At 43.5% G+C, this 20,934-nt stretch overlaps 2 protein-coding genes across 28 annotated transcripts in view; one reads left to right on the top strand and one right to left on the bottom strand.

Moving 5' to 3' along the window:
* Positions 1 to 20,934, bottom strand: part of LOC138842975 (zinc finger and SCAN domain-containing protein 30-like) — a 54,493-nt gene that overhangs the window by 11,422 nt on the left and 22,137 nt on the right. For 6 of the 27 annotated variants that reach the window (XR_011379353.1, XR_011379351.1, XR_011379354.1 and 3 more), the window contains 2 exons: positions 20,202 to 20,888; positions 18,234 to 18,315 (listed from right to left, as the gene is read on the bottom strand). Coding sequence is in view for 19 of the 27 variants with exons in the window: in XM_070050294.1 (XP_069906395.1) it covers positions 18,245 to 18,315; positions 20,202 to 20,888 (758 nt within the window). In the remaining 8 variants the exon portion in view is untranslated. Of the gene's footprint in view, positions 1 to 5,059; positions 5,126 to 10,793; positions 10,909 to 17,848; positions 20,889 to 20,934 lie in introns of those variants that run through there. The other 21 variants (XM_070050288.1, XM_051852026.2, XM_070050287.1 and 18 more) reach the window with 8 other exon arrangements.
* On the top strand, positions 9,116 to 16,760 carry ZNF397 (zinc finger protein 397). The gene is made up of 4 exons (XM_008261203.4): positions 9,116 to 9,240; positions 10,397 to 10,886; positions 11,112 to 11,253; positions 13,222 to 16,760. Exons 2-4 carry the CDS (start codon positions 10,473 to 10,475, stop codon positions 14,268 to 14,270), a joined length of 1,605 nt encoding a protein of 534 aa, XP_008259425.2. The 5' UTR covers positions 9,116 to 9,240; positions 10,397 to 10,472; the 3' UTR covers positions 14,271 to 16,760.

The raw sequence follows: 20,934 nt of genomic DNA, 5'->3' as shown, positions 1-20,934 counted from the left end.
CTGTAACTCTACCTCTCAAATAAATAAATAAAATCTTAAAAAAAAAAAAAAGAGGACAGATGAGACAAGGAGGTCAACTAAAATCAATCTCAAGAAAGACAATAAAGGCCTGACTTGAAACAGTAGAAAACAAGACAAATTTGAGTGATTTCAAAGAATGCTTCCTTAGGATCAAAGAACGATTCTTTTCTTGGTTCCTTTGTCCTAGCACTAAAATTTCTTCTTAGTCATTGTAGTGGGAGGCAGAAAGGCAAGTTAAGAAAGTAAGTAAATTAATCTATAGTAATAATTATATAATAACTATAATTCATGATTAATAATGAAATGTAGATGGGAGAAGGCATCAAATTGGATTTTATTGTGTCAATGTTGAAGCATGGTGCACTGTCCTGGATAGATGTTTGCACAAATTGGAAATAAAGATCTGGGACTTGGTAGAGAAGTCAGTGATAGAAATATGAATTCAGGGGATCATTTATGTATATATATATTTCAATATACTTTCAAAAGACGTGAGAATGTGAAGCACATTTAAAACATGCAGAAATGTATTGATTTTGGCTCTCCAAGTGGTAAGCATCAGCAATCCAAGAACACCCCATGAGCCCCGTGTTGTAATGCAGTGGGTTAAGTGGGTACTCGCAATGCTGCCATCCCATATCAGAGCACAGCTCTGCTCCCGACCCAGCTCCCTGCTAAGCGTCTGGGAAGACGACCAACAATGGCCCCAGTAATTGGATCCCTGCCACCTGTGTAGCAGACCAGGACTCAGTTCTTGGCTCCTGGCTTCAGCGTGGCCCAGCACTAGCTACTGGTCTTTTGAAAAGTGAGCCAACAGATGGCCTCTCTTCTCCTCCTCTTCTCTTCTCTTCTCCTGTCTCTCTCTCTCTCTCTTACTCTCTCCCTCTCCCCCACTCTGCCTTTCAAATAAATAAATCATAAAAAAGAATACCTCATTTCCCCAATACCAACAGCCAAAAATATATTCTGATGCTTTTTATATGTAAATGATTGTTTTGTTGTTGTTGCTACAATCCACTTGGGTTTTTTTTTTTTTTTTTAAGATGTACTTATTTATTTGTGATGCAGTTACAGAGAGAGAGGGAGAGAGAGATCTTTCATCTGCTGGTTCACTCCCCAAATGGTCAAAATGGCCAAGACTGGGCCAAGCCAAGGCCAGGATCCAGAAACCCCATCCAGGTCTTCCACCTGGGTGGCAGTGGTCCAAGCACTTGGGCCATCTTCCACTGCCTTCCCAGGCCCATTCACAGGTAGCTGGATTGGAAACAGCATAGCCAGGACTGGAACCAGAGCTGTGATATGGGATGCTGGCATCACAGGCTGCAGCCTAACCCACTGCACCACAATGCTGGCCCCTATATTGCAGTTTTTCACGTCTATTTTTAAATACTGTACTTAATGCATAAGCATAAGCAGGAGAAACAGCAGTAAACCACCACATTCAGTGTGAAATAAATCTAGAATCTGCAGATCAAAGAGTGAAAACTGAATGATCAAGAGATTCAAGTGAAATTATATTTTCCTTAGTATCTGTATTTTATATATTGGACTAAATAACATCCATACATTAATCTTAGCATTAGTGTTCTCTAATTCACTTACTAAAAACAAGCAAACAAAACAAATCAATTTACAGTTTCTTCTTTGATCTTAGAAGTATAAAAGGACTCTCATTATCTTAAAGTGAACTCCAGTTCAAACCACTATCAAATACTTTTTGGTACCACCTAACAGAGAACAATAAAAACATTTTTAAAAGTAAATATAAGAAATGGTCCCTGGCACACGCGGACATCTGGACACCACTGTTTAGTGGATGAATCACATCTCTCTGGCCCTGAAGCCTGTACTCTACTTATTACATCACAGTTTCCCACTGATAATAATTGACAATTGATAATAAGAAGCTGAGACATGAGGAGTTTAAGGAAATTGTACAAGGTCACAGCTAATAATTAAGAGAGCAGGGATTTGAACCAGGCTTGCCCCACAACTTGAACTCACATTCTGCCCATACCTACTTGTCCACTCCTCTCCTGAAATACTGCTCCCAAATGTGCTCTTTGGATGCCCATTTCCACTTCCGGTGATGGAAGTCATCAACTTATAATCCCTGTATACATTATCATAAATTTCAAACTAGTAGTTTGAAAATAAGGGAAGTACCACCAAAAAAAAAAAGCATTCAATGGGTTCTTTTTAATATAACCAAAAGAAGCAGCCACTTATAAGAAGAGTATCATTATAATCCCCATCATAAAAACACAGAATAAAATAATAAGTTTTTAAAAACCGAGACAAATCCAGAAAAGGCAAGCAAGTCAGATTACGACTCTTGAAAATTTTTAAAAAACAAAAGAAGTTGGCATTCAGGAGGGAAGGAGGTAATATTAGGTAGCATGCATGTTATTCAAGTACCACCATGTTGCCTAACAAGATGAAAAGACATGGATTTCTCATTAGACATTTTCAAATAGAAATCCAACGAGCATTCAATGAATTCTATAAAAAAAATCCATTAAAATCTAAATCTTCCGGTAATGACTGCTACAAAAAAATTTTAGGGAATTATTACAAGTTCAAGGCAACCAAATGAGATTTTTTTTTTCATTATTATTATTTGCAAGTTAGAGAAAAAGAGACAAAAAGACTGAGACAAAGAGTGATCTTCCATTTACTGGTTCACTCCCCAAATGCCCACAAGAGCCAGGGCTGGGCCAGGCCAAAGCCAAGAGTTAAGAACTCCAACCACGTCTCCCACATGAATGGCAGAAACCCAAGTACTCCAGCCATCCCCTAACTCCTAAGGTGTGCATTAAAAGGAAACTGAATCAGAAACATAGCCAAAATTTCAACACAGGCATTCCAATATGCGATGTGGGAATCCCAAGCAGTGTCATAATCACTGTACCACATGCTTGTCCCCTAAATTGGATTTTTAAATATATTTGCCTTACTTCAAAATAATAACTATAATGTAATGAGGTGAGTGTATTTTAACACTCAAGTCCTACCACTTTATAAAACAAGGTTTCTCTCTAGATTTTCATATTTTCTAAACCATTTAGAAAATGTTTCACTTTGGAGCCAGTGTTGAGGGGCAATGGGTAGCTGCCTGCAATGTGGGCATCCCATATAGGAGATCTGGCTACTCTACTTCCAATCCAGCTCCCTGCTAATGTGCCTAGGAAAGCAGTGTAAGACGGTCCCTGCCACCCATGTGGAAGACCCAAATAAAGTTCCTGGCTCCTGGCTTCATCCTGGCCCAGGCCTGAATATTGCAGCCATGTGGAGAGTGAACCAGTGTGGGGAGCAACTCGGACTAGACTGTTACTGGAATTAAGACTTATTCTATGCATCTGCTCTCCCACAATATGGCGCTGGGAGAGGAGGAAACAGCTTCTACACAGCTGCCTCCAGTTCAACCAATAAACAGCAGGACCTGCTCCTGATTAGAGGAGAGCAGCGTACTCGGCGCGTGGGTAGCAGAGTTGGGATTGGCGGAAGAGGACTATAAAGGAGGAGAGAGACAACATGCACCAGGAACATCTATCTGAAGGAACACCTGAGCAGCCCCCGAGAGAGCCGGCCGGCGGTGTGCCGCTCCCCCGCGGAAGTGGGGAAAGTGGCAGGGGGAACCGCCCTTCCACGGAGGTGGAAGGGACGGTAGCCAACCCGGGAAGAACCAGCAGCAAACCCAGGAAGGGCCGAGCAGACAAAAGAACAGCGCAGGGTCCTGTGTCGTTCCTCCGCGAAGAGGGGGAGCGACATAATGGTGCCGTGACTCGGATAGGAAACCTAGGCAGGGTTTAGTGTCGTTCCTCCACGAAGAGGGGGAGCGACAAACCAGCAGATGGAAGATTCTGTCTCTCTCTCTCCTTCAAATAAATAAAATAAAATAAAATAAACTTTGTAAAGAAAAGAAAATACTTCACTCAGCTTTTTAACCTAAGGTGCTCATTACTCATATGCTATGCCTTAGAAAAGCATTGCCTTCTTCCCCCTTATTCTCAGAATGTGTCTGTGCTGAATTACCCATAAGGCAGAACAGAATCCTAGTGGAAGATCTTTCTGAAGTGGCTGAGAGGATTGAGAGCCTGGTCAGATTCCTGTTAAGTGATTTGTCATTGTGGCTATCCTGGGAAAGGTGAATAAAAGTGAAACAGGAGGTGCCTACCTGGAGCTTTGACTGTTCTATGCCTGATAAATATAGAGTGCATCTCACACACAACCTCAAGGGTTTTCTTTGACACTGGAGCACAAGGAACCATTTAGAAAATGAGGCCTTTATTCACTGTCTCAGATACTACAAATAGGCATTGTCTCACTCTGTTAATACATCTATTATCTGTCTATGAAAAATACAAGCTAAATTGATGACACCATGGTGATAGGAGAGTAACTATCCTGGATATTCTGCAGTTGATGATTTGGTATCTTGAAGTCAAGATATGCTGATGGTCCAAGACTGCTTTCTCAGGAACTCAGAAATCTTATACAAAGCCTTCAGCCACCAGCCTCAACACATGTGGTTTGCTTCCTGCCCAAGAGGAGATATCTTCCCTTACCTACTTCCCCTCACTACAGTAATAGAGTCTTTTTTTTTCTTTTTTCTTTTTTTTTTTTTTTTGACAGGCAGAGTGGACAGTGAGAGAGAGAGACAGAGAGAAAGGTCTTCCTCTGCCGTTGGTTCACCCTCCAATGGCCGCCACGGCCAGTGCGCTGCGGCCAGCACACCACGCTGATCCGAAGGCAGGAGCCAGGTGCTTCTCCTGGTCTCCTATGGGGTGCAGGGCCCAAGCACTTGGGCCATCCTCCACTGCCTTCCCAGGCCACAGCAGAGAGCTGGCCTGGAAGAGGGGCAACCGGGAAAGAATCCGGTGCCCCAACCAGGACTAGAACCCAGTGTGCCGGCGCTGCTAGGTGGAGGATTGGCCTATTGAGCCATGGCGCCAGCCAAATAATAGAGTCTTGATCCCAGCTTCTCTCTCCATTTCCTCCTCGCCCTTGCTCCCGCGTGCAATCCCACATGACATACCAGGAACTATGAGTAACAAACTCTTCTTTCAAAGGCAGCTGTCTCGTGTTTGTAATCTTTCCACTCCTGATTGGAAAAAAAAAAAAAAAAAACAACCTTGGTTCATATTAAAGGAGCCCAAGAATACTGTTTAAAATCATTCTACCTGCATACTTCCATGAATACTTCAAATACTGTCACTAGTTCTAGCACTAATACTCACTCTGGCCTTTATCCTGTTCTGCCTTCCTAAACATAACTAATTGCACCTACTCTTCCCCGAGTGACTGTGTCTCTCAGGAGAGGCTGGGCCCCTCCTCAGCCCTGGAATAGGGATCTAATTGGCCTGCGCCCATTTGGAGGCTTTACCCTTGCTTAGCAGCAATAGGAATGGGCGCTTGAAGCCATTTTAACTAAGGAGACCTGAGGGATAAGTCCTGGGAGAAGAGGGCTTCCTTAGTCCTAAAAAGAAGCAGAAGAAGAGTGTTCCCTTTTGCTGCTTCTGCACATCCTCTGAATCCAGAATGAGAGCCGCTTAGGGTGATAAGGGAAGCCAGGCAGGAGAACAAATCAACACACGTAAAGATGGCAGAGCAAAAAGAAGGAAGGAACCCAGCTCCTTGACCACATTCCCAAGGCATTGAATTAACCAACCCTAGGGAAAGTTTTATCTGCATGCATCTAGCCCTGTAGGATTTTTTTTAAAGACTTCAATAATAAAGGTGTTTAGTAAGGTTTCTATTACAGCAACTTAAAGCATTTTAACATACACTTTCTCTTTCTCAACAATTCCACTCCTAAACAGTAAGCTTCCCAACATAACAAGGATCATCCCCCGAATTTCCTCCTATGTTCAAGCCACTCCCCACATTGAAAGGTAGCATCTATTTCCCCTCTCTGAATCCAGTGCTTCTGTCAATGGAATATAGCAGAAGAGATATAACACCAATTCCAGACCTGGGCTGTAAGAGAACCAGCATCTTCTCTTCCGCCATCCTCTCCTGGAAACCACTCAGCACATAAGGAAGCCTGAGAAGTCTACACTCCGGAACCATGAGAGACTACATGGGGAGAATCCTCAAGGAGGAGCACCAGGTAGCCCCAGGCCAAAAGGCAGCACCAAGACTCCTGCAATGTGAGTAACGCCATCGTGGGCCTTCCAGCCCCAGTTAAGCCACCATAGCTGCTGAAATCTCACCAAAAAAGGGCCTAGCCATCTCTGTTAAACCCTGCCTGAATGCCAGGCCACAGAATTGTGAGCAATAAAATGTTATTTTTAGTCACTAAATATTGGAGTGGCTATTATAAAGCAACAGATAAGTGAAACATGAAGTAGCATCATTTGTTTTCTTTGTGGTCATTTCACAAGGATTATGAATTATTTAGTGAGAGGTAGACTTTGATGTAGCAGTTCAAGACACTGGATAGAACATATGTAAGAACCGGGGTTTCACACCCATGTCCAACTCCTGGCTCCAGCTTCCTGCCAATGCAGACCCTAGGAGGCAGCAGGTGATGGTTCAAGTAATCGAATTCCTAGCCCCCAATGTGGGGAGATCTGGATTGAGTTTCCAGTTCCTGGCTTCAGCCTAATCCCAGCCACTGTGGGTATTTGGGGAGAGAACCAGCAGATAGGAGCATGCTTTCTAATTTAAAAAAATTATTTGAGGAATTATCTAGTGAGTCACTAAAAACTTTGAATGTTTATGAACTTCTGTTGTTTGGGTTTTTCTGGTCTTCTCTTCTTGTAAATGAACATCTTTCTCTCCAGGTATGTGGGGGGGGGGGTGTCTGTTTTGTTTTGTTTTGAAAGAGTTACTCATTTATTTGAAAGACAGAGAGATCTTCTATTCACTGGTTCATTCCTCAAATAGCCACAGAAGCCAGGAACCAATAACTGTGTCGCTCCCCGTCTTCATGGGGGAACGACACAGAACCCTGCCTAGGCTTCATATCCGAGTCACGGCACCATTATGTCGCTCCCCCTCTTCGTGGAGGAACGACACAGAACCCTGCGCTGTTCTTCTGTCTGCTCGGCCCTCCCCGGGTTTGCTGCTGGTTCTTCCCGGGTTGGCTACTGTCCCTTCCACCTCCGTGGAAGGGCAGTTCCCCCTGGCCACATTCCCCACTTCCGCAGGGGAGCGGCACACCGCCGGCCGGCTCTCTCGGGGGCTGCACAGGTGTTCCCCTTAGATGTTCCTCATAGATGTTCCTGGTGCATGCCGTCTCTCTCCTCCTTTATAGTCCTCCTCCGCCAATCCCAACTCGGCTGCCCACACGCCGAGTACGCTGCTCTCCAATCAGGAGCAAGTCCTACAGTTTATTGGTTGAACTGGAGGCAGCTGTGCGGAAGCTGTTTACTTCTCTCCCAGCGCCATATTGTGGGAGAGCAGATGCATAGAATAAGTCTTAATTCCAGTAACTCAGTCCAGTCCGGATTGCTCCCCACATAACTGTATCCAAGTCTCTCACAGCAGACCCAACTGATTGGGCCATCCTCCACCGCTTTCTCAGACACATTAGCAGGTAGCTGGATGAGAAGTGGAGCAGCCAGGACACTGATAGGGAATGCCAGAGTTGCAAGCACAGGCCCTAAATATGTGCATTTTAATTACTGTAGCTCACAAAGGAGAATTTGTTTCTACATATGCATTACCTTATTATCCTATGTGCTAACATTTTTAAAATGAGAAAATATTTGTGACAAGAATTGATATCCTTGTCCGGCATCGCAGCTCACTAGGCTAATCCTCCACCTGCAGCACCAGTACCCTGGGTTCTAGTCCCGGTTGGGGCACCGGATTCTGTCCCGGTTGTTCCTCTTCCAGCCCAGCTCTCTGCTGTGGCCCAGGAAGGCAGTGGAGAATGGCCCAGGTCCTTGGGCCCTGCACCCACATGGGAGAGGAGGCACCTGGCTCCTGGCTTCGGATCGGCGCAGCACACCGGCCATAGCAGCCACTTGGGGGGTGAACCAATGGAAAAAGGAAGACCTTTCTCTCTGTCTCTGTCTCTCACTGTCTAACTCTGTCAAAAAAAATTTGATATCCTTAAGAAGTGAAAAAAATTCACAAGTGAGAAAAAAATACTACAGCCTTAATTTCTTTTTTCTTTTTCTTAAAGATTTATTCATTTGAAAGTCAGAGTTAACAGAGAGAGAGAGAGAGAGAGAGAGAGAGAGAGAGATCGTCCATCCCCTGGTTCACTCTCCAGGCCACAAGGAGCCAGCAGCCACCTCGGAGTCTCCCACGTGGATGGCAGGGGCGCAGGTACTTGGGCCATGTTCCACTAGCAGAGAGCTGGATGGGAGCGGAGAAGCCAGGACTCCCACCAGCACTCACAGGGGACGCTGGCATGACAAGCAGCAGCTTAACCCACCACACCGCAATGCTAGTGAAAAAAAAGTGAAAAGCCATTTTTCTGAAGAACCATAAATAACCAACCAACATGAGGGGTAAATATCTTCATCTCAAACTAAGATAAACACGAGGCATCATTGTTCACCTACCAAATAGTCAAAGAAAAATTTTAAATAATGACAATGCCAGTTAGGTTCTAGTGAAAAATGGGAAAACCCTGTGTTAGCAACACGGAGTCTGGCACTCCCGAGTCTCTTAACTACGGGGATTTGAGGGTCTCTGGTCCCAGCGGCAGTCTGGGCAATGTCTTCGGCTGTAAATTAGGGACAACACTGCTACTCCCAGCCAGTTGTAGGGCTCAAATGATAACATCGGTAAGAACAATGTGATTGCTACTTTTTGTTAACTCATTCACCCTTCCGTTTACTTTTGTCAGAAATCCTGGAAAACAACCAGAATTACAGAAATATCTGAATATTTTCTGGAAAACGGAGTCGGACGAGTCAGGAACAACGTCGCGCCCAAAATGGTGGGAGTCAGTGTGAGACGGCCAGGCTGGGAAGTGGCCTATTCACGGAGCCGAGCAGTGCAAGCAGGGGGCGCCTCTCACCATGGCCACCGCCTCTCCGCGCACAGCCGCTCGGGCTTCCAAGTCCGGGGCGGCGACCACCAGCGGCTCTAAGGCCAAGGGATGAGTAAAACCGAAGCGCTGATTGGCTGCCTGTGAGCAATGGGCGGGGCGAGCGGGGGCCGTGCGAGCGGAAGGCCCCGGACGCGCACTTCCGGTCTTTGTGGCTCAGCGTTCCGGGTCGGCGGCTTGTGCCGTGACCGCTCCCGGGCTTTGCGGTGAGGGACGCGGGCCCTGAGGCGGAGGGAGGACGGGGTGGCCAGGGGCTGGAAGAACCCCGCTCTTCAGGTTGCTCGTCCCCGGGTCGCGGCCCCTGGCCCGGCGGCGCCTAGGAACGTGTTGGGGACGCAGAGGCCGGCACTGAAGCCCCTGCTGTCCCAGCGGAAAGCGCAGTTTGCCCTCACCCCGCGTCTTTGCAGACTCTCTGGTTTAAGCGGGGACATAAAAATAGAAGGGCTGGCCACAGACGGGCAGCCTAGGTATTCTAATTAATCCCTGAAGTTACCCGTAGTCTTCGGATTCAGTGTTGCCGAGCTGTCCTAACTCAAGGGCGACACTCCTGAGTTGTCTCCCAACCCCAAATCAGAATGTAAAAAGTATAATGTCCATGACCAGTCTTTGTTTTTAAAATAGTTAGCGCCCAGTATAGTTTAAGCTTTCTGGAAATGTGGTAGATCTTTTTACTTCTTTGGTGTCTATGAAAAAAATTTTCAGATACTTCTTAATTCCTCTATAGGCTCATTAAGGAGCAAAAACCGTTTTAACCTAACGCGCAGTTCGGACAGCCTGTTTTAAGTGCCTCATTGTTGAAGAACTTCAATGAATACCAAATGTGATCAAATGGCAATATTCCCTAATATGTTTATTTAAATCAATTCATGTGATTTTATAGTTTTATTACTACCTTTAGTGAAAGCATTACCTGCTAAGATAGAAGGTAGCTAAAACTACATTTTAAGTCAGCATTATTAAATTTACCTAGATACTGTTATTTTGGAGGTCTGAGTTATTTGGAGGCCTGTATTTTAATGTTACATTCTTTTTAAGGCCAGGCAAGAAGTGATGCCCCACCTCTTTGATGTAACAGGATTCAAAGAGTACTGAAAAGTACATCGTTTCCTCACTATCTGATTCATTTTAATACTTCATTCTCTGGCTTCTAAAGTCATTTCTTCTTAGTAGTAGGAACTCTACATAATGGGAGACACTGAAGGATGTGAATCGGTTTTTGGCTTTATCGTTTGGTGGTGGTTTTAGTTATATAATCTCAAACTTGCTCCCTTCAGTATGTTTCTGAAGTGACTGACCTTTATTATCACAAATTTTTAGATTTTTTCCCCCTGCCATAAGTTAACAGTGCTTATATATCCTCAGGAAAGAAGAAATTACTCAAACTCTGAAGCATAGCACCCAGTTTTACAGAGCTGTCTGCTGAGTCGTTCCAGTCCAGATGGCTGTGGAATCCAGAGCAGTTTCAACCCAGATGCCTCAGGATCCTCAGGAACAAGGACTAATATTAGTGAAAGTAGAAGATGGCCTCTCTTGGGGTCAGAAATTTAAACCAAATGGGAGTATTCAGTCTTGCCAAGAGTTGTTTCGCCAACAATTCAGAAAATTTTGCTACCACGAGTCCCCTGGGCCCCGGGAGGCTCTGGCCAGACTCCAGGAGCTGTGCTGTCAGTGGCTGAGGCCGGAGGTGCACTCCAAGGAGCAGATCCTGGAGCTGCTGGTGCTGGAGCAGTTCCTGAGCATCCTGCCTGAGGAGCTGCAGATCTGGGTTGAGCAACATAATCCAAAAAGCAGCGAGGAAGCCGTGACCCTCTTGGAGGATTTGGAGAGGGAGTTTGATGATCCAGGACAGCAGGTAGGAACAGAGAAATGACGGGCTGTGGGGAAAGGAGTTTAAACCTGGACCATGTGGTAGAATAGTAGGATAAAATTTTGTATGTCTCCACCAAACCATAACCATACAGGGCCATGCCTGTCTCCTTTATCCCTGGAGATGCCCTCATTGACCTATTTGAGAATTTTACTAAGCACTTTCCTTAGGGGTTTTCTCACAGACCTAATTGTATTTTACTAATTTCAGGTCTCAGCAAGTCCACAGGGACCAGCAGTGCCATGGAAGGATTTGACATACCTTGGAGCATCCCAGGAACCAACAAACGTTCAACTCCAGCCTTTAAAGAAACAGCTGAAATCCTGGAAACCTTGCCTTTCCCCTAAGAGTGGTGAGGAACAGAAACTTATCTGGGAACTCCTGTCAGTTAGGTCTCTGGTTTTGAGGATGCAGAATTACTTGCATTTTACAAACTTGACACATGTGAACATTACCTTTGCTGTTTCTAAACCAGAGGTGCCCACGTTAGCATCTTTGTATTCAGCATTTCTCATGAAGGGCACTTAGCCCTCCTTGCGTCATTTTACCTGTCATCCATTTACTTAGTCTGTCATTTTATAACTGTATCCTATTAAGACATCCCTGGTACTATTGTAGGCACTTGGTCTCTGTCTTTGAGGAGCTTTCAAATCTTGGTGGGTGGTGGACAGGCCAAAAAACAATGCATTATGCTGTAGTAAATTTTTGAATGAAAGTAAACATTGGATACTATGGCAGGACATACAACAGCACCTAACTGAATCTTAAAGGTTGAAGGAATGCTTCCTAGATGAAGAAACTTAGAAGCTAAGAGTCAAAACTGTGAGTGGGAGAAAGCCAGGTAAATAAGTTAGAGTATCAGCCACCTAGGCAAAGGCCACAAAGTCTTGAAGGTGAGAGAATGCAACCCACTCTGGAAACTGTAGGTAGTTCAGTTTGGCTTGTGCAGAGAATTGAGAGGAAAGGGATGATACAGAATGAATTAGAGTAGAAAATGGGACCTAAGCTGTATGTCATGCTAATGGGTTTGTACAGTGGGGTACAGTTGAAGAGCTTTGGACAAGGGAGTGACATGATTGGGTTTGTGGCTTAGAACTTAGCTACAGAGTAGCAAATAGATTTGGGGAAGTCAGGTGTAGAGCACTTTTAGGGACTGTTGTGATCTAGGTGGACAAAGTGAATACATGTTATGGGTAGATCAAAGCTGACCCCTGCTTAGTGTTTAGGGAAGTCAGGTGTAGAGCACTTTTAGGGACTGTTGTGATCTAGGTGGACAAAGTGAATACATGTTATGGGTAGATCAAAGCTGACCCCTGCTTAGTGTTTAAATTGCACTGCAGACTTTGGTAACTGTTAAAGATAGGGTGTGAGGTGGTGTGCGAGGGAGAGTTGAGGATTATACTCAAGTTCCAGTCTTGAGCAACCTGCTTATTAATGGCTATTCCTGTAAATGGTAAAACATAGGGAAGAAAAACACATGCACATCTGATGGGCCATTTTGGTGCTTGTGAAATACTCACAAATAATATGCCCAGTTAGCAACTGAAAATGAGAGTAGTCTAGAGCTTGATAGAATTGACGATCTGGGGAGACATTAGCTTACAATATAAGTAGTAATTGAAGCCCAGTGGTGCAAAAAGTTTGCAGAATGGGAATACGTGAAAGCCCAGAACAGAATTTGGAGAAGCACTAATGTTGAGTGACTAACCCTAGGACCTAAGGAACAACCACAGAAATTAGGCTAATAGGACTGGAAGAACCTGGCTCCCAAAGGAAGGTGTGGCTTCCATGTTACAGAAAGGCCAACTAAGATCTAGAAAGTACCTACTGCTGTGAAGTTGATGACCCTGATGAGAAGTTGAAGTGGTGGTGGTGAGGTTTAGGGGTAAGGCAGAAACCATGTTGTAAAATGGAGATAAACACAGACAGCCCCTTCAAGAAATTTTACTGTGAATGGAATGAGCAAGGTTGCTTGAAGGAGATGAGTAGACAGAGCTTGATTTAAAAAGTAAGAAAGACTTAAGCTTTTTGAAATGCTGATGAACAAAGTCAGTCCAGAAGGAGGTTGAAAAAGAATGGGAAAGAATTAGTGGTTAATTGATCAACTGAAGTCTCAAGCAACAAGAGTGAAAGCCCAAAGTGTAGATCTAGGCTTTAGCATTAGAAAAGAAGGAAGACTGTTTTGACCAGTTAAAGAAAAGATACATGTGGACGGTGACATTTTGTAGGTAGAGGTGTGTATGTTCTCTAATCTATATATAGAGTACCCAGAGTAACTGAAGAAATGTAAATTCTCTTTTTTTGCTGTTTATCATTTCAGATTGTGAGAACGTGGCAGCAAGAGAAGAGGACGTTTCAGGAGGAAAACCACAGGGACTTCCTCTGGAACCTTCATTTGAAGGAATTAGTGAGCATGAAAGCAGTTTAGAGTGGCAGCATGAAAGTGCGTTAGGAGAAAAGTTAAGAAGGCTCCCTTCCCAAGGAAGCAGTTTTAGTCAAATGTTCTTCACACACAAATCTCCAGGGAAGAGAGACTATCATGATGACCCTCAAAGATGTGTGATTCTAAGTACAAACTCCATGACATGTCAGAAAGTTCCTATAGAAGAGAGACCTCACAGATGTGATGTATGTGGGCACAGCTTCAAGCAGCATTCCTCTCTAACACAACATCAGAGAATCCATACTGGAGAAAAACCTTATAAATGTAACCAGTGTGGGAAGGCCTTTAGTTTGAGGTCATATCTCATTATTCACCAGAGAATTCATAGTGGTGAGAAAGCATATGAATGTAGTGAGTGTGGGAAAGCCTTCAATCAGAGCTCAGCCCTCATTAGACATCGGAAAATTCATACTGGTGAGAAAGCTTGTAAGTGTAATGAGTGTGGCAAAGCATTCAGTCAAAGTTCATATCTCATTATACATCAAAGAATTCACACTGGCGAGAAACCCTATGAGTGTAACGAGTGTGGGAAAACATTTAGCCAGAGCTCAAAGCTTATTAGACATCAGCGCATTCATACAGGTGAGAGACCCTATGAATGTAATGAGTGCGGGAAAGCTTTCAGGCAGAGCTCAGAGCTGATTACCCATCAGAGAATACATAGTGGAGAGAAGCCCTATGAATGCCATGAATGTGGAAAAGCCTTCAGTTTGAGCTCAAACCTCATCAGACATCAGAGAATTCATAGTGGAGAGGAACCCTATCAATGTAATGAATGTGGCAAAACCTTCAAAAGGAGCTCAGCCCTGGGCCAGCATCAGAGAACCCATTCTGGAGACGAAGCTTACATATGTAATGAATGTGGAAAGGCTTTCAGGCACAGATCAGTCCTGCTGCGCCATCAGAGAGTCCACACTGTAAAGTAACTCGCAAATAGAGTGAATATTGTAAATACTCCATTCAGATTTTTATCATTGTTAGTCAAAAGGGTTTACTTTGGATTAAGACTCTCTAAAGGCTGTAAAGTACTAGGTCTGGAGTCAGTCTAACAGCTTTGCACGGCGCTTCCCAATGCTAGTACCAGTTGTCCCTTGAAAGCTTTTCCTGCGACTAATCAGAAAGCCAGAGAATAATTCCTTCCAGCTTTGTTCTTACCAGTGGGAGTACTCAGGAAGTACAAAAAGTGGGAATGTAACATTGAAACCTCATGTTCTGTGAGAATGTCATGAAAAGTGTATAGCAACCCAGGCAGTGTCACTACATCTGACTGCCAGTGTGCCAGGTTTGAGGACTGGTGTAGACGGCATGAAGGGCTTTTTGTCTCAAAATTTTAAAAAATTTGACCGGCCCAATTAAGAATAGTATGAAGACAGCAAGAAAGTTTGGGAAATGGTCTCACCAATGGCTTATGTCCAGGGCAGGTCAGAAATAAGATAGGCATGAGAAGAAAGGATATAAATTTATCCAAGTTATTTAGTTAGTACCTGCTTTGGTGGAACAAGGGACGCAGTGCAAAATAGGACATAATTTCTATAGTTAATAGGCAAAGCATAGATCAGGTAGTGACACTGTGGTCTGGTCACAGCTGTGTGACTATAAGCAGTCCCCCAACTCATCCTCAGAAAAGGAAATGGGGAAATTATCTGAAATATGAATAGGAGCCAGAGAGCTATGCCCAGGAACAATAATCCCAGTAAAGAAAGCAACAAACAGCAGGAAGAAAGTATAGAATGTTTCTATTCAGTGTCTTTTGAAGTGGCCTCATGGTTCTAAGAGCACAGGTGTAGCCAGAGTCTTAATTAGTGCCTATAGCAAAATAACCCATGGAGAAATCTATTTATAGACAGATCCTACAGCGCTTAGACCACAGGACATTGGGGAGCTTTGTTTTGATCCATGTGACCAAAGGGAAGGGGCTAATACGTGGTTTCATTCTCCAGCACATAAGCTAAGCTAGAGCTTGCATGCCTGTAGTGGTGGGAGGGAGCCCAGCCTAGACTTGAAGAGTCTAGTCTGATAGATTGTTATCTGTCTCCCAGAAATGACAGTACAGAGCTATTATCAAATTCCTCTGAGTCCCCAAGGATCTGAGTCAGAAGCTCCCATAGCATTTATTTTCAGGGGCTGTATCCTCACTGTTCCTGATACACTCCTTTGGGTTCAGGTGCTCAAGAAAATACGTGTCAGTTGCTGGGTCTGTGACTTCTGTCCAGGCACCTTGCACATGTTTAGTTTTGCCTTTGTTAGCTGTATTTCACAATGTCATCTGCAAACTTTATGAAAGACAATGCCAAAGGGAAATGATAGAAAGTAACAGTCATGGTCATCAAGACTTCCCCTCTTCTGAGGGACCCAGGAAGAACAGTAGGCTGGTATGTGGTACGCAATGGAGTTTTACAAGTTACCCAGAAAGATGTCATTCAAAAGACCTAATAGGTTAGAGGAATAACACACCTTACCAAAAAATAAATAAATAAATAAAAATCTAGAATCTTGTGCATAGAAAAGGAATTTCCATGAGGGTTAAAAGTAGCAAAGAAAAGTAATGCTCATATTGGGGCATGCATAGGTAGGCATGTGCTAACCTTTGCAAAGCAGGAGGGCTAAATGCCCAAGTTTTGGAGGAGACTGAAAAAAGAAGGTGAAATCATTTGGGAAAGATGGTACATGTGACAATACATGGTAAGAGCTTATTTTCTTTCTTGTCCACAAAGAATGACCTAAACTGAAAAAGGTAGGATGTTAGGAATTGATAAATTGCACAAGAGAAATATCCATACAGAGCACTTACATATATCAGTGAGAAATGTAATAGGTGCTGGATTGGGCTTTGTTGTAGGTATTCCTTCTCAGTCAAGCCCATATTTTGCAAATAAGGACATGAAGGCTAAAGATCATATAGCTAATAAGCGACAGTGAGGTCAGGCTTTGAACCCAGGCAACAGGAATCCAGAACCTTCCTGTAGAGCCATTTCTCTACACTGTCTCCCTGTGAGAAATAGAAAATCTAGTATTTAAATAGCAAGTCATAAAAGGTTAAGTACCAGTAGACAGTGAGGTAGCTAAACCTCATGTTAAAGCAAGACTTGAGTGAGCTGGTACTTCTTTTCTGTATAAAACCATTAAAGATTCAGGGAAATAGGAACTCAGTGCTGCTGGTGATTATGGGAATCAGTATGATCTCTGGCAGTCAATACCAGAAGCCTTAAGCATTGCCTTTTGACTTTGAAATCTACCTAGAAATGTATACTTCAGAAACCATCATGAATGTACAGTCTTAAAAGCTGTTAAAACTGATGTTAATTAATATCAAATGAAGTAGTCATGGTATATTGCTAAATACATTAAAACACTGTATAATATCACATGTAAATTATATACTTATACATTAAAAATACTGGAAATTATTATCTCAAGGCGCTATATTGGTTATCTTGGTGTGAAGTTACAGGCAATTTCTTGTGCTTTTCAGTATTTACCAAATTTTTCTGCTATATTTATAAAACACTCAGAGGAAAAAGTGAGTGAAAGTCCAGGATAGCTGAGAAAATACTAGGCAAAGCACCTGTTTACCATCCCTGTGCCTCCCAGGTCTCAAGTCATTAGCTAACTTAATTGTGATTGCACACATGATACAGAAAAGGTTGCCTATAAATTACAAATCCCTGAGCAAAGAGAAGTTGTTGTTCTGTAGGCTTATGGTTTAGAATGGCAATAACTTTGAAGTCATGACTTATGACTTAGTTCTTTTCCATGAATTCTGCAGCTGTAAGCAAGTCACTTCCAGACTTCACTCTAAAGGAGCTGAAGTAAATGATCAGTTCCCATCAGAGCTGATACAAGGTGTATGTCGAGGAAATTGTTTTTTTCTTTACTACCCTTACCTGGGAGAAAAATAATCTGTGCCTTTCCCTTCTGCTCAGGGCTGTCTTGTTTCTCTGGGTATAGCACCATTCCAAAGGGTAACAATATCTACCTTAACCAGATCTTAACGCAGATTTAAAAAGATAATGTGCATTTTAGGCAAAGTGCCTCTCCTCATTTCCATGGCCTGCAGCTACCACTAACAGGATTGGAAATTTAAAGCAAATCTAATGATGGTCTTGCCAAGCTCACATTTCTATTAAGAACCAACTAAGGGAGAGGAGCCTTTGCTCCTTTTCAGCAGTTAGTGCTGAGGTTTCCAAACGTACATATGACCCCCACCCCCACCACCACCACCACTACTGAAAGCAGGGCAGAGTCCCAATTCCAGGGGATATGGGCCCTGTGTTGCACATTCCCATGGTTTTTCCACAACTCAACCCCAGAGGCCACCATGATTTTGTGACTTTGCTCAGTGACTTACAGCCCTAGAGACTGGCTGTCAGTTTCCTGACACTTTCTGGCCCAGGGAATAGAAACTGAACATCAATTCCTTGACTTCTTCCCACAGTCCCTTTCCCACCCCTCACTCATCTTTGTTATATTCCCTGTTCTTGAGTGAATAATTTTAAAGAAAAACTTTAAAACTCAAATTTTATTACAGTAAATCTTGTATTACATTCTACTACTAAACGGTTAAAGTATGAATGTTAAAACTAGTTACCAAAAATTACTGACTAAAGAATTTTACCAAAAATTTTAGAGTTGGGGGAAAAAAGGAACACTAATAAAGTACTCTAAAATACTAACATTTCTACTGGTAATGGAATTGTAGGTGATTTACACTTTATGCATTATCAACATTTACAGTTAATTCACAATCAGGAGAAAAATGATATGTAAAACATTAATCTGTCACCTATAGGACAAAAGGTGATCGATCTGATTGATCTCACCCAGCAAGAACTATACACCCTTTGGACACAAAGACTATCCCTCCCCATTTCACTTCCCCATTTACTCACAATAGGTATGATCACCAAGTCTTCAGAAATGATACTTTTTCATAGGTATTAATTGTCGTCAGCAATTGTGGGTTAATTAAAACTGCCAAAATAAAAATTAGGAGAAAAGTAGAGTTTTGAGGAATCTGAGGGGGTAACCCAACCAGTATTTATTTCCCTGAAGTTGCTTAGGGTCTCAAGCCTGGGAAAGTGAGGGGCCATGAATGGGGAATGGTGGGGCCTGGAAGGCATACCTCCTTGTCACTGTTTCTGTAAGCTTCCCATTTCCTGGGCCACAGGACCATGGGACACAAACACTCCAGTCCCCACTGCCCCTCTATCCTCCAACATGTATTTTTTTTTTCTTGGTATACACTTGAACTGTCTTTCTCCATACGAATTCGGAGTATCTCAAGATTTTATAGGTCACTCAGGGTCTGGGATAAGGTACCCAATTCAGTGCTTGTAAGTAGGAAGAGAAGCCAACACAAGTCCTGGCCTCTGAGCCAGCATCTAATAACTGATTCCTGCTGGAGAGGAGTCCGGATGAAGAGATGTCTCCAGATCCTCTCTCACCTCCATGCTGTTGTGTGTGCTATAATCCCTGCCTCTTCTCCCCTGCTCTTTAGCTGGCTAACTTCTACCTTTTAGTTATCAAGTGAGATGTCATCACACCCAGGAAGTCTTTAGTGACTGATAGACCAGATTAGGTACCCCTGCCCTGTACTTCAACAGAATTTATCCTACCCAAAAACCACATATCACACTTTACTGTAATTACCTGTTTAGTGGATATGTATCTCCCATTAGCCCTTAACTTTGGGACAGCAGTTACTGTGTCTGTCAAATGGCTCACACATATCAGGTGCTCAATAAATAGAAAGACCTGAGTTAATCTCAGTAGGTAGGTAGCTCAGGGCTAAGAAGACAACTGGCAAGCAAGCACAATGAATCACCACCCCTTGTATTATTAAGTTGCCACATATATTAAGCTGCTGTGAGGCAGAATTCAACATTTCACAACCTGACAATTCAACATTTTAGATGGCTGCATAACTCTATCCAATGTCCGTAGCTGGCAGGGCTCCTATTACAGAGAGCTCTCTCGGGATCTCTGCCCCAATCCTGGACTTACTATGAAGGTGCTCGATGGAAGTTAGGTTTGGGTTGGGAATTGGGTAGAGGGGACAGTGATAAGAGTTCTTATCCAGAAACAGGTTGAGCATTTCTAGGAAATACCTACAATTCTTTTATGCAAGACCTGGGTAGACATTTTCCTCCATTTGAGGCCAGTGTTACAGTACAGCAGGTTAAGCTGCCACTTGTGACACTAACATCCCACATCAGAGCACCAGTCCAAGTCCCAGCTGCTCTACTTCCAATCCAGCTCCCTGTTCACACACTTGGAAGGCAGTGGAAGATGGCCCCTGCTGCTCACGGGAGACCAGGATAGAGTTCCAGGCTCCTGGCTTCAGCCTGGCCCAGCCTTTTGGGGAGTAAACCAGTGTAAAAAAGCTCTCGCTCTCTCCCTCCCTCTCTGTCTCTCCCTCTGTCACTCTGCCTTTCAAATAAAGTAAATCTTAAAGTTTTTTCTTCCATTCAACTATCACAATAAGTATCTTTTTGTATGTCTCCTTTTACAGTACTGAACTGGGCTAGAAAGACAAAAATCCTGCTCTCAGGAAAATTTTATCTTCTGTGAAGTCTCACCCTCATCAGAACTCTGCATTTCCCAATGCTACAACTCTTACCCACAGACTTACACCCTGGTGTGTGTCCTCTGATGCTGCATAAGGCCTGACCTGTGCCTAAATGTTTTCCTACATTCACTGCATTCATAAGGCTTCTCCCCGGTGTGGATTCTCTGGTGCTGAGTAAGGGCTGAGCTCTGATTGAAGGATTTTCCACATTCATTACATTCATAAGGTTTTTCTCCAGTGTGAATTCGTTGGTGTTCAATAAGGATAGAGCTCCTACCAAAAGCCTTACCACATTCAAAACATTCATAGCCTTTATCTCCAGTGTGAATCTTCTTATGCTGAATAAGGGCTGAGCTCCGGCTGAAAGCTTTTCCACATTCACCACATTCATAAGGTTTCTCTCCAGTGTGAATTCTCCGATGCCTAATGAGCTCCGAGCTGCCCCTGAACGCTCTTCCACATTCACAACATTCATAGGGTTTTTCACCACTATGAATTCTTTGATGTCTAACAAGATCTGAGCTCAAACTGAAGGCTTTGCCACATTCTTTACATGCATAAGGTCTCTCTCCAGTATGAATTCGCTGATGTCTAATCAGCTTTGAGCTCTGGCAAAAGGCTTTCCCACAGTCAAGGCATGCATAGAGCTTTTCCCCAGTGTGAATTCTCTGTCGTATAATATTTGAGCTCAGACTGAGACTTCCTTCACTTTCATTACAGTCAAGGATACTCTGTTCCGTGGGGATTTCCTGGTGAAAAGCTGCCAGGCTGAACTGTCTTTCCTGGGAGGAGCATGGATTCATCTTGTTCCTTGCAGCATCTCCTTGATTGTCGGAGCTGTCCAAAGCTGCTGCCATGATCTGTCCTGAAGGAGGTGCCCCGGGAAGTCGTCCTAAGGATGTCACAGCCGTTGATGCTACACACTCGACAGTTTCTTGCTGTGCTCTCAACACTTTGGCAGCCACCATCTCATCATCTAAAAATGTGAATAGGAATGCAAGTGCCATTTACTCAGATTAGAA

Source organism: Oryctolagus cuniculus, chromosome 10 (assembly GCF_964237555.1).
Source record: "Oryctolagus cuniculus chromosome 10, mOryCun1.1, whole genome shotgun sequence".
NCBI lineage: Eukaryota > Metazoa > Chordata > Mammalia > Lagomorpha > Leporidae > Oryctolagus > Oryctolagus cuniculus.
This window is presented reverse-complemented; position numbering and strand designations above follow the sequence as displayed.